This window comes from Arachis duranensis, chromosome 8 (assembly GCF_000817695.3).
Source record: "Arachis duranensis cultivar V14167 chromosome 8, aradu.V14167.gnm2.J7QH, whole genome shotgun sequence".
Taxonomy (NCBI): domain Eukaryota; kingdom Viridiplantae; phylum Streptophyta; class Magnoliopsida; order Fabales; family Fabaceae; genus Arachis; species Arachis duranensis.
In genome coordinates this window covers 12,213,841-12,226,950 of record NC_029779.3, presented here as the reverse complement: position 1 = coordinate 12,226,950, position 13,110 = coordinate 12,213,841, and the positions used below count along the sequence as shown (strand labels likewise).

Here is a 13,110-nt window from a genome sequence, read left to right as displayed (position 1 = left end):
TTACCAATCTGCTGCTTTTTTAATCCACTAATGTGAGTGCAGTTCAAGTGAACTCCGCACTATATATCTTTAGGCGTTGCTACCAAGTCTCATCGAAATTGATGGGCATAAATTTGACCATCATGGAGCTGCCAATTCTTAAACCCGTCACCGACGTCGGCAATTAACCGCTCTAAGCAATGAAGGAAAATAGATGAATCTTGCGCTTTATTCAATAATAACGATATAAAAAATGAACATCAACGTTTTATCAGTGAGACACTAGACACTTCTTTTTTCTTTTCTTTTATGGGACTTCATTTATACATTGAATATTAATTCTAGTAAAACTATTTTTTGGTTCATTACGAGGGATTAGTATTCACTAGAGAGCCTGTTGTTTTGGTCGACAAGCCCAAGAGACAGAGAAATTATTTCCTCTGGTGGCAGAATACAAATACAAAGAAAGGGATGGGCCGGAAAAAGAAAAAGAAAAAGGGAAACATGATTAAAAAATAAAAAGAAGCCATGGGGGTACACCGGGAGCTACAGGCCCAGATGAACTTAACTTGATATAGAGTCATACAGAATAACAGAATGGAGGGGATATGTTTAAAACATCTCTATGTAGTACATGTAGTGAGCCTTCTATTTACCAATACAGAACTTCCCAAATATATTTGATAATACTTCTTCAGATATATCTTCTCCACTTATCTGTCCAAGGGATAATGCAGCATCCCTCAAATCAATTGTCCAAAAATCTAATGGTAGTTCCTCCTTTATTGACGATTGTAACCTTTCAAGAGCTTCCTTGGTCCGAACAAGTTGTTCACATTGTCTCTGAACCATACAATTATATCAGAACAAATGAACAAAGCAATCACATCCTATCTTTACCCCTCTTTTATGTGTGTCTGTGCTTGCAAGTCTTAGGAAAAAGTCACGTAGTAGAAAAATATTGGAAAAAAGTGCATGCAACACTTGGTAAAAGAGGTATATCCTTAACCTTCACCTCTAGTTCAATTCAAATAAAATATAGATACATGATCCCAGCACTCTCCCATGCAAAAGGTAAAAAGAGACATTTAAAGCTAAGACTTTGGGAGTTGTGAGAGAACCAAAATGGTAAAGTACCTGATTGACAGTCCATTGGCGACCCCCAGAAGGAATGGCATCAAGTCCCACAAGCTCTAGTACTGCCCTCTCTAGGTCTTGTAATCCTTGACCAGTAACAGCACACGTAAACACGCGTTTACTGAAGATATCATGACTCTGACATCCTCTGTCCCAATCTGTCTCAGCGCGTGGATTGCAATCTATCTTGTTGACCGCAAGTATTACTGGGATCAAGGATCCAGTTGAACTCTAATTAAAGAAAGATTTTAATAGGATGGAAAACAACCCAAAAAGATTTAGTAAAGACTGAAAACAAACAAACAACTTTCACTTTCTAAACAGAATGACAGACAATAATCACACATATCAATCTTAATGCCAAAAGAAAGATATCCGGTATAATTTAATATTATAATGTTTCAGGGCCTTTATCCCAGAATCAGAGTGTGTCAATAACTCAATATTTATAAGATGGCCAAGTGGTGTTTGCCAGTTTTCCATATGAATTCTGAAACGATATTAAGAAAGTGGTAACCTGTCTAGTTCTATGCTAGCCAATGTTTGTGCCAAAATTTGCATTATCCAAATCTTTCTTCCCCAAAATAAAAATGTTTTATTTCTATCTATATCAAGATAAATACTAAATATCATGAACAAGATACGAAGAAAATGAAGAAAGAGGATTATAGGGTAAAACCTTAGCAGACTGAATCCTTTCTAGAAGTTTGGTGTCTTCAGAAGTCCACCCTTCAACAGCACTCACAGTCATGATAATTAGATCAGCACCCCTAGCAACAGCTTCTGATCTCTCTACACCTGTTAAGGGAACAGAAATAAATATCAGTACATGGAGAAATGAGTTCAAGTAAGAAGAAAAATACCGACATCCATGCACAATATTTATTGCCATAAGACGAAGTCCTTATCCCTAACTGATATCCCTTACAAACATAAGACTTATTCCAGTGCTTCAGTAATCCATACACTAATCATAACATAAATCAGTCTCCTTGGTGGTGCAAGATAAAAACTTAAATATGCGTTGATCTAAAAGGAAAAAAACCTCACCAATCTTTTCCACAACATCATCAGTGTCCCTGATTCCTGCAGTATCAAGAAGGGTTATAGGGATACCATTGACACTGACACTTGCTTCAATCACATCGCGAGTGGTTCCAGCAATTTCAGTAACTATTGCCCTCTCACTCTGCATGCTACAAGAACACCATGCTCAATAAGTTAAATAATCAAAAAGTTAAATAATACAGTTAGATGATCATCAAGTTATTATCAGGGAAAAAAAACGTGACTCATTTCACGTTAGTTGCGATCAGCTAATTGTGTTCCAACAAATTTTACAAAAGCTTGTTAATCTTGGTAGCAAATTCAAGTCATGAGAAAACTCAAAAGAAATGGTAGTATATTATATTTAGCCTTCCTAGGTGTGGCAAAGTAGCCTTGACTTTTCAATCTCTCATTGCAAGGTTAATAACTAGACCGAAGATTCCATAAATGAAACAAATATCAAATTAAATTATTTAATATTGCATCGATAAAATGACAGGACTTACTTTGCTCCATGCATTTAGAAGGCTTGACTTGCCAACATTTGGACGGCCAACAATTGCTATCTACAAGAAAACCATAATGAAAGAGAACAATATTCAGCAACTATTACAGTTTGATGAAATTCAAATGAACATGGACGTAGAAAAGTTGTCTTCATTGAAAGAGAACAATATTCAGCAACTATTACAGTTTGCAATGGACTAATACAAAGGCGTCATTCAGATCATACCTGTAATCCAGACTGCAGAAGCCTGTCATAATTTTCTGCCTCCAATGCACTCTCAACATCTTGCGACATGCTATGAATTTTATCCATAATAATATTCAAATCCAAAGGAGGCATCTCATCCTCAAAATCTAAACGAGCTTCAATCTCAGTGAGCAACTCAATGCACTACGTTTTTTTTTTTTATTGTTAAATTTCAGTATAACTTCCCCAGCAGTCAAAAGTAACAGATATAAATACCAAAACCATTAAATGCAATTACACAAGCCCATCTAACAAAGAAACTATTACATGCTCAAGAAGCAGCACCAGCTAGATTACGCTCTACATAATAAGAGACTGACGTTTTATATTAAAAATGTCCAAGCAAGTGATAATTTCTATCCTCAACTGTCGTTCTATAATTGAATGAGTACAATTTAGTTGGTGCTCCTTGAGAGTTTTAGAATTTCTCCATCTAATATCTAACACTAACAAAAATGCACAATCACAAACACATTTTATTGCATTGCAAAATCAAATCAAACCAAATTCGAGTTAGACATGCCTGGATTCCGGCCAGTGCTGCATCTGCAGCAGCCACAGACTTGGCGGTAATCAACCTTCCAACATTCTCAGCTTGTGATAGATCCAACCGACCATTTAGAAACGCACGAAGTGTAAACTCTCCTGAAAAAAACAAACAATGAAATTCGGAACACAACTCTACTTCAGACAACAAAAACATTCATTAATTGCAAGCATTGCTCCAATTAACTAACTATCACAGTAAGAAGCAAAGTTGAGAGAGGGAGAGAGAGAGAGACCTGGCTGAGCAAGTGTAGCTCCAGCTTCCAAGCAAGTTCTGAGAACTCGGCGCAGACACACTTCACTTCCATGACACTGAATCTCAACAACGTCCTCGCGCGTGTAAGATTTTGGCGCCAGCATCGGCACCGCCAAAACCTCATCGATCACATTCCCCTCCGAATCCAAAACGACTCCGTACTCCACCACGTGGCAGGTGGACCTCCCAACGACGTTACTATCGCCGCGATTGTGCTCCCTTTCTCAACTACATCGCTTGGAGTAACGTTTCTCGCCACGCGCTCGTCTCTGTTGAGCAGCAGCGCGTGGTTCTCTGGACCTTTGGAAGTTGCGGTGGCGTGGAGTTTGCGAGGTTTAGGGGAGAGAAGGAGGAAGTGACACGTGGCACGGATGGTACAGAGTGCAGGCATAGATGTGCGCGGTGGCGGAATGAGGCAGTTAATGTGGCGAAGGAGAACCCGGAGGGCGGGTAAGTGCGCCATCACTGCGTTTGGTTTTTCTGAGGCTCTTAACATTCGTTATCTGCATTCTCCTGTGATTTGTCCGTACTCACACCCGGATCCTCAATGAGGCTTGGCCCATATAAGGCCCATGAAATAGTTAAGGCCCATATCTAGGCAATTTGGAAATTTTCGTTGTATTGAATATTGACCCAGATACATCATCATCATCATTGTAGATTTGTAGTAGCATGAAAAAACCATCAAGTCTTAAAATATCAACATGATGATGACAGGGAGTCAAGGAAGACATTCTTGTATGTAAAGACTGTAGGAGTAAAGATTAAATGAGAGGCTCGTTTCTTCTTCAACGACACATCTTTTGAGCTTTGCTTTCAGTCGTTTTCCTCCTTTCCCCTCATTAAATGATAATAAAGTCAAAACACAATTTTCACTGAAAATTTTCAAAGGAAGATCATTTGTCTTGTTAATGATTAAGCATTAAGACTAATGTGTTTGAAGTATTGAAATGCTTATATGTTTTTTAAGTAGTAATTTTTTGGGTATATCTTGAAACATATAATTCCATGAAAGGACCTTCAAAAAGTAGTAAATAATCATCTAAAAGTAAATATTGGAACTACTATTTGAATGTGCATTTGCATTCACCATTCCCAAGTCCCCACCACCTGGACGTTTTCCGGTGTTCATACATTCCCCCATTGAAGCCCCGGCCCCCTCTTAATTTTTTAAGACCAGAAAGAAAGGCAACATAATAATAATAAAATATTAAAACAGCTACATAGTACAATATTATTATTATTACCACCACCATGCATCAATTGAGAAAATGGTTAAAGATTTGTTACAACTTTCGTACATTCAGTGTCTGAGTCTGACATCAGACATACTTTTTACCTTTTTTTTTTCTTCTTCTTTTGCTTTTTACTAAGCCTGCTTGATTGTATGTATGAATCTGGCGTTGTTTTGCCTCTTGGTTCATTCAAGAGCCAAACATTATTTACATATCCAGCATCCAATGCTTAACGTCCTTAGCACCAAGAATCACAACCACCAAATGGTAGAAAAAGTAATACATAATACAGAAAAAGAAAGTAATTACTTTTCAGGGAGATTACAGAGAGTGAGAGATGAACAGCTTCCCTTACTAAAAAAAAAAAATACACTTTTCCCTCTCATTATACAGACAACTAGGTTAGATTCCTATGGTTTTGTTTCTCAAGCAAAAAGAAGGGAAGGAGTTAATGCTTATTAGAGTTATTTAATGATTTTACATCTTATACTATACTTGTGTGCATGTATATGTATTTGCCCACTTTAGGATAAGGATATCCATATCATATAGCACTAACTATCAGATAGGCCATTATCATCATCCAACTTTATTATTTCCTTTTTTTTATTAGTAGTGATGGACCATCTCCCTCACTCTTGATCCTATAGTTGACTATAGCAGAAACCACATTGGCCTCTCTTCTCTTTTAACATTTCACATTTGTGCATGTCCCATTTCAGTTTCCTCTCTCTTCTCTTCTCTTCTCTCTGTTTGAATGCAAAATTGAGATCATTGTTCATTGTTCTTTCATGGGTCCTCAGCTAGCTTTGGAGAACAATATGCAACTGCCTCTGCAACTGTGAGGAAGATCTTGTTCTCACCAATCATGTTTGCAAGCTTTGATGTGTAAATCTTGTCAATCACCACTGGGCCAGGATTTGCCAGAACAAGCTGTGTCCAAACAAAGAAAAATTAAAGAAACTCCTTTTGGTAAGATACTAGTTGTCCATGATAATATGATCAGCTTGAATTATTGTTGATTTCATTTGTTTCATATAGCAACCATAATATATAGTTTGGTACCTCAACATCTCTCTTCTCAAGACTTCTGTGTAACTCTTCAAGGGCATGGATGCCACTGGTGTCTATGTCAGTAACGGCTGCACAAAGAACACAAAGTATAAGTTAGTTAATACTTACAGAAAACTAACAAACCAGAACAGTATGTTCTTGCTTGACATAAAAATCAGACAAAACCAAGGTAGAGAATAGAGAGACACTCACGTGACATTTCAACAATCAAAAACTGGATTCTTGTTTGGTAGTCTCCTTTTCCTTGTTCTTCTTCATCCATCAACCATCTTAGTATCCTGCAAGAGTGAGATCACATCACTTTCAAATCCTTTTGTAGATTAGGAGAGGGATATTAAACAATTTTTATGCAGAATATGTCAATTTCAAACAAAGAAGGAACACATCTTCTACCTTTCTTTGACATAATTGGAGTTGGAGAAATATATTGCAGAATCAACTCTCACAATAAGTACACCTGGAACCTTACTAGCTTCTGGGTATTGATGGATGTTTCTATACACAGTTGTTCTAGGAATCTTCCCCAAAATACAAGTTCTAGGCCTTGTAACTTGTAGTAGAATCTTTGCAAAGGATATAGAAACCTGCCACAAAAATTGGCCAGTAGAAACTACTTCACATTTTGAAAGCATAAGATAACTAAGCATACATTAATTAATATTTAGTACTCACAGCAATTAGAAGTCCTATCTCAACAGTGGCAAAAACAACACCAAAAAATGCTCCCATGCAAGCAACAAAATCAAATTTATCAATCTTCCAAATCAAAATAGCTGCCTGATAGTCCACAAGGTTGATGACAGCAGAAATGATGATTGAAGAAAGAATGGCATTTGGAGTGTAATGGAAAAGGGGAGTGATGAATTCCAGGGTTAAGAACACAACTACAGACATCACAATATTAGATACTGCAGTTTGACAACCAGCCATGAAATTCACTGCTGACCTAGAGAAAGAACCTGAAAGCAACCGAAAGATAGATTAGAATCTTGCACTTCATGATGTACCACAAAACAATACCACAAGATGATTATAATCCTTATTCTCTTTAATATTCCAAAGTCCTTAAAGCCAATAGTGAAGAGTGATAGACTCATTTCTCCCCTATTTTGATTTATTAGTAGAAGCAAACAGTGGATAGTTATTACTTAGTTTTTCTTTCCTTTGGCTCATAATATTTATCACTTTAGTTATTTCATGAAGTTGAATTCAAGCTTACCAGTTGCAACATAACATGAAGTCATTGAACCTACAACATTCATAGCTCCTAATGCTACCATTTCTTTGTTTCCATCCAGTTGATAGTCCTTCACAGATGCAAATGTTCTTCCAATTGCTACAGCTTCCTGATAGCGGAAATGCAACGGTTTGATTGGAATATGGAGGAATATAAACTTCTCAAGAGAGGTATACATTAATGTCAAGATTTATTACTTACAGTTAGTGCTATCATGCCTGCCATGACACCAATTCTAAAACCTTTCCCAAGGTAGTCACCGGTGAAATATATTTCTTTAACAGATGAAGGATTGATCCCTTTTTTAATGTCTCTAACCTTCACATATAAATAGACACATATTTAGTTCTGCTGCATTTATAGTCATTCTTGATTCTGACTCCAATCATATGAATAACACAGGGTTCTATCTATTTTACTTACAATTTCTACTCCATGCTTATCTGCACGTGTTATGAATACAAAAAAAGTGGACAAGATAACACATATCAATGGGGCAATTGCTGGCACCCAGAAGAACTTTTTATTCTTCTTTCCCTGATCCACATAACAGAAAATGATGAGAGGATCATTACAATCCTACCTATAGAATTAAAAGAACAAACAGCCAAAATTAATAGGTTTAATGTCTTTACAATGAATTTGGCAAATAGAAGAAAACCCAAGAAGCTTGCTCCAATGAGTATAGTTTCCCAATTCCACTGCAAGATGTTAGATAAATCAATCAGTTTCATGCATGCATAAGGAAAACACTAATTAGAAATTGTTGTTTAGGCAGGACTTATTTATAAGGAGCAGTGATAGATAGAATAACCCATTTTTTTCACTTGTATATCCTTATTACTCCATCACCATCTAGGTGATTCAATATTCTTTATTTAGTAGGAGAAACACTCTATTATATGGTAACACAGTGATTAGTCTATGAATATACAATAAGTACATCTTATTATATATCGTTGGCATGTGTATAAATAATCCTATATTATTGTTTGTGTGTGTGCGTGCGCTGCGTGAGTGAGAGAGAGACATACTCCATGATGGGCTGTGGAGACTACTGAATGCATCACATTGACAATATCAGTTTTTTTTGTGAAATTTTTTGTTTTAATCCCAAGAAAGCCCTTAAGTTGTTGAAGGGCAATGGTGATGGCAGCACCCCCCATAAAACCAACAATAGCTGCATGGGACAGGAAGTCAATCAAGAATCCCAACCTGAAAACAAGAGAAAAAATCATCATCATATGATGTTGTAAACCGTGGAATCTTCATTTGCTTTGGCAAAGGTAAATACAAATTCCCTTGTATATGATACCTGAAAATCCCAAGTGTTGCTTGAGTAATCCCAGCAAAGAAAGTGGCTGTGAAGGCAAGTCTCCGATATTCCTCTGGATGTGTAGTAGGATCAATCTCATTACTAAGTGAGGTTCCCAACAAGAGAGAAACCACTGCCACCGGTCCTATTGCGATATCACGGGAGCTACCCATGACAGCATAGATTAGTGGTGGAACAAAGCTTGAGTCTGCAAAGGGCAACACAAAAATCTCAGTCCAACCAAAAAAAGCAAGGTAATCAAACCAAAGAGTTTAGATGAATTCACAATTTAGTTGAATCGACTCAAGTTCGATTTGAGGACCTAAACTTATAAACTCCTAAGTTAACTTAAGAGTTAGATAACTTTGGACAAGCTAAGAGACTTACACAGTCCATATTGTGGTTGCAACTTTGCAAGATTGGCATATCCGATATCCTGTTTTTTCCAAGTCAATTATTAAAAAAAGTGAACTTAAAATATCTTCAAGTGAAAAGCACAAATTCATGATCTTAGTATGAAAATTTAGTACCTGGGGAATGCAAAGACTCGCAATAGTTAGGCCAGATATAAGATCTCCTCTAAACTTCTTAAGGTTATAACTTCTCCCCCAATTGAGTATGGGGAACAAGGCCTCAATACCGAGGACGAACTTTCGCGATTTCGGTTGGTCCTTGAAGGATCTTAGAGGATCATCAGCAAAGAATGTCTCCTTGATGGTGGCCTTGAATTCTTGGAACAGGTTCTGTCGTGGAGGAATTCCCACTTTGTGCACATATGGTGGTGCCTGTTGTTGGCCTTGTGATGAAGATATTGAAAAGCTTCTCTCATCCATCTGTTTTGTTTCAAGGTTCTCTTCAGCTGAAGCACCCATTGAAGACATTAACAATAATGCCCCTTCACCTCCTATACAAGGTTATTATGTTACATTCAGTTTATCAATACATAACACAACCAGGTACATATATGTGTAAGCATTTCTTATATAGTTTTAGATGCAGCCTGATGATGAAATATAATGTATACAAAGTTCTAAAATGTTTCAACTTTTAACCCACCTGAATGGAACAAGTGTAAGCTGAAGGAAGCTTTGATTCTGGAGTAGGAGCTGTGAAGTTATGGGATAATATAGCTCCAAGGACTGTGATAAGTCTAAGTCAATGTTATCAAGCTGAAACAAGCAGAAACATGAAAATATTAATGTGTGAACAGAGATATGATGCATGTCACAGTCAACGCGTTAATAATTTATGCATAATTTTCAACCCCTTTGAATTGTAAGTACCTAAGCTAAAGTCATATGGTCATCAAGCAATCCCATAATAACTGTAGTAGCTATGAGAACAATAATGAATTTATAGATTAAGAGGGAAGAAGATTGTGTAAGGAGCACAAGAAAAGGGACTAGAGAAAAATTAAATAATGCATAGGAGGACAATCAATAATATTTAAAAAATGAACTTTAGGGAGAAAAAGAACTTAATTAAGTTTAAAAGTTCCATCAGAATAATATATTATATGGAAAACAATTATTTTTTAGTGAGGAATATGATGCTTTGGTGTAACTGATCAAGACAAAGACTAAAATAATCTTGGAAAAGAATCAAGAGAAAAAGATAAGCTGACAATTCAGTTACTAAGAGAAGCCAAGTTGTGAGCTTTTTTACCCAATGAACAAGTGTAATAATCTTAGTCTTTGCCTCTTATTTCCAATGGCATAGAAAAACACTGATATACAAAAGTTCTCTGAATATATATCACTTTCTATTGAACTTTAAAATAGTGATGAATTTAAATCCTAGTATAGAACATCTCAATCTCAGAAAAGAGATATTAGAAAGGAATCAAATGCTTTAAACATAAAGAAAATTCAAACAAAGAACCTAAAAGTCCATTCCTTTGAAATAATCCTCACAAAAAATCAAACAAACCCGTGCTTGTCCAAGAGAATCAAAATAATTATCTTTAATTTCTTTCCTAATTGTTAATGTGAGTTGACGGTCAATAATAATTAACTCATGCATTATGCACTAAACCACAATCACAACAACAATACTAATACCAATAGTAATAATTTAATTAATTTATAAGGTGCTAAGAGAAGTTTTGTATAATTAATAACAGTAGATAATGCTAACTTTGGTCTCTGAAATTTTCAACGTTTATCAAAACAGTTATTAATTTTTGGAAATGATCAAATTAGTTCCTGAGTTTACAAATCACGAATCTCCATTCGTCTTTAATTCAATTGTTGTTAACACAGAGTACTGACAAAGAACACTAAAGTGTCCGTACTAAGAATCCGGTATGATTAAATATGTATTTCAAATTGGTTAATTGGAATCATTTTAGTCTCTACACCAATATAAAATTAATTAACCAAAATGAGTTTAATTAAAATACCTATTTGATCATATTAACTAACATGTCTCTAATACTCTATTAACCAATTTAAAACGCTATTTGATTTCTTAGCCAAGTCATCTTACTGTTGGAGATGTGACGCTTATCAGTATTGGGTTAATTAATTAATTATAGTTGAATTAAGAACGAACAAAGTGGAGATTACCACAATTAAATATATATAATGTAGCATAACTTTTGATTAACGGGGCGCCGCAACATGTGCTCTGCTTACTTTAGAAAGACATATACATATTACTATTCAGCATAGTAAAAGAGAACAACACAATATAACGAAGAAGGTTTCCTTGTTTGAGAACATGACAAGATATCAAAATATAAACTAAGACTACTTTTTCAAATAGGCCCCTTATGAGATGTGTTTTATGAACCACTAAGTGTCAACTTCCAAAAGAAAAAAAAATGTTAAGTGTGGGGATTTGGGATGAGAATAAAGTGAAATTACAGAAACAGACACTAGCTACTCACCTCAACCTCACCAATGGTAGTTGCAAGTGTTGTTGTGATGCAAGCCATTGATAGTGGAGGATTCAATTCCAATAACACGTATAGGAGTATCCATCCCACTTTAATTAACATTTCAGAAAATCAAAAGAGCATTGCAAGTCCAACTCTACCAAAAACGGAGAATGAAACAAGGCACCAAAAAGTGGGGGAAAAAAGGTGCATGCAGAGAGAGATTGGCAGAGAAAGAAAGCAATATAATGAGTCACTCACAGCACTTTGGGTTTTAGGTTTGGCTTTGCGATCCCCCACAATGGATGGTTCTCGTGCGTCTTTCTCAAAAGAATTGATTTTTTAATTTGCTTCGAATATGGCAGTTAATTTTTACTGCTAGTATAGTAATAGTATTAATTAAAGAAGAAAAGAAACAATAATCCCAGTGTGATATAGATATGATTATTGTCCAGGTTCGATGAATGTAATGCATGACCATAAATATAGGAGTAACATGCATTGTTAAGAATCATCCAACGCTGGATATTGCTAAAAAGCTCGTAAAACTTGGAGAGAGCACAAACGCTGTTTTTTTTTTTATTTTTTTTTTAAGTTTTACCAGCTGGACTTGTTAAAAAAATACAACATAACGGTTATTAACTTATTAACTGTTATCTCCAAAACCAATATGGTTTGGTCGAGCAGCTCACTCGTCTGCTTAAGTAAGTGTCGGCCGTTCGAATTTTGTCTTGTATATGCAACAATCCATTAGCTAGTAATAAACCCTTAAATGGAGCTCAGATTTGCGACTCCTTAACCTGTCGGGTTGGGGGATACCATAAAAAATAAAAAAAATATATAAAAAATATATTGAATATGTAAGGTGTTAGAGCCTATTTGATTTTGGTATTGATTTATTTTTTTTAATTCAAATAAGGTATATTTTTTGTCATTAGAATTTATTAAAAATTTTAAAAATATTCTTACATTTTAATTTATTTTAATTTTATTTCAAAATTTTTTTATTAATTTTAAGTTTTTTTTTTAAAATTTAACTGTAAAAGTATATTTGATATAAATTAAAAATTTGAGATAAAATTAAAATAAAATAAAACTTAAAAATATTTTAAAATTTCTGATAAATTTTAGAAATAGAAAGTATTATTTATCTTTTTTATTTTTAAGATTTAGTAAGAAAACATTAAACCCAGAATTTCATTGTTTTTAATATTTTTCTGTTTTCCAACATAATCCTAGATATAATGAACGTTGAAACTAAAAAAAATATTAGCCAACCATATTTATATCTTTTTTATAAAATTGTCATATAGATAAGTGTACGTAATAGAAAAATCCTTTTATTTTGTAGATCCAACATTAATGGACTTATGTGTCTGGCCAGCATAGAAATATCAAATATCAAAGGAATTGATAGCCCAACTTTATCAAATGTTGTGTTTGGTTGCCGAGAAAAACTTCATATGAAAGGAGCTAATAACGACAACCGGCCAAACTCATAGAATAAGAACTTTGTTCACATCAACGACATAGAAATGCGTGTTTTGATTTGTCGTTAGCCATCGCTTAATCTATGTTTAAGTTATCTTAATTATATTTTGGATAATATTTAGTTAATTTAATATAGAATCATAGATTGAATTTTTTCCTAA

The 13,110-nt window shown here is 34.9% G+C and overlaps 2 protein-coding genes and 1 long non-coding RNA gene across 6 annotated transcripts; 1 reads left to right on the top strand and 2 right to left on the bottom strand.

The window, feature by feature from the left end:
* Positions 1 to 458: 458 nt before the first annotated feature.
* On the bottom strand, positions 459 to 4,246 carry LOC107460761 (uncharacterized). The gene is given in 9 exon segments (XM_021128814.2): positions 459 to 822; positions 1,117 to 1,347; positions 1,796 to 1,914; positions 2,167 to 2,305; positions 2,670 to 2,729; positions 2,897 to 3,063; positions 3,404 to 3,562; positions 3,700 to 3,894; positions 3,897 to 4,246. Coding segments are annotated over 9 exon segments (1,584 nt in total). The 5' UTR covers positions 4,216 to 4,246; the 3' UTR covers positions 459 to 627.
* Positions 4,247 to 5,389: 1,143 nt separating this feature from the next.
* On the bottom strand, positions 5,390 to 9,906 carry LOC107460819 (sulfate transporter 1.3). 3 transcript variants are annotated; one of them, XM_052252921.1, is made up of 15 exons: positions 9,864 to 9,906; positions 9,637 to 9,749; positions 9,111 to 9,484; positions 8,968 to 9,016; positions 8,581 to 8,788; positions 8,300 to 8,480; positions 7,901 to 7,966; positions 7,689 to 7,802; positions 7,467 to 7,583; positions 7,248 to 7,374; positions 6,701 to 6,987; positions 6,422 to 6,612; positions 6,221 to 6,306; positions 6,020 to 6,096; positions 5,390 to 5,887 (listed from the first exon to the last, which is right to left on the bottom strand). In XM_052252921.1, exons 3-15 carry the CDS (start codon positions 9,459 to 9,461, stop codon positions 5,744 to 5,746), a joined length of 1,998 nt encoding a protein of 665 aa, XP_052108881.1. In that variant the 5' UTR covers positions 9,462 to 9,484; positions 9,637 to 9,749; positions 9,864 to 9,906; the 3' UTR covers positions 5,390 to 5,743. The 3 variants fall into 3 exon arrangements, with proteins under 3 accessions (XP_052108881.1, XP_015934715.1, XP_052108882.1); XM_016079229.3 differs by having other exon boundaries at positions 9,111 to 9,481; positions 9,864 to 9,888; XM_052252922.1 differs by lacking the exon at positions 9,864 to 9,906 and having other exon boundaries at positions 9,637 to 9,768.
* LOC107460820 (uncharacterized) lies at positions 5,778 to 7,805 on the top strand. 2 transcript variants are annotated; one of them, XR_008002112.1, is made up of 3 exons: positions 5,778 to 5,926; positions 7,327 to 7,435; positions 7,668 to 7,805. It is a non-coding gene; the product is annotated as an uncharacterized LOC107460820 (long non-coding RNA). The 2 variants fall into 2 exon arrangements; XR_001586527.3 differs by having other exon boundaries at positions 7,327 to 7,690.
* Positions 9,907 to 13,110: the final 3,204 nt, after the last annotated feature.

What these genes read in the sequence shown, in the direction of transcription:
- LOC107460819 (XM_052252921.1), bottom strand. Translation starts at nt 9,461, where the DNA reads ATGTCTTCAATGGGTGCTTCAGCTGAAGAGAACCTTGAAACAAAACAG. An exon ending in GCAACCACAATATGGACTGT is followed by an intron (nt 8,789 to 8,967) that starts GTAAGTCTCTTA and finishes TGCCCTTTGCAG; the next exon opens with ACTCAAGCTTTGTTCCACCA. An exon ending in CAGGCATGATAGCACTAACT is followed by an intron (nt 7,375 to 7,466) that starts GTAAGTAATAAA and finishes TTCCGCTATCAG; the next exon opens with GAAGCTGTAGCAATTGGAAG.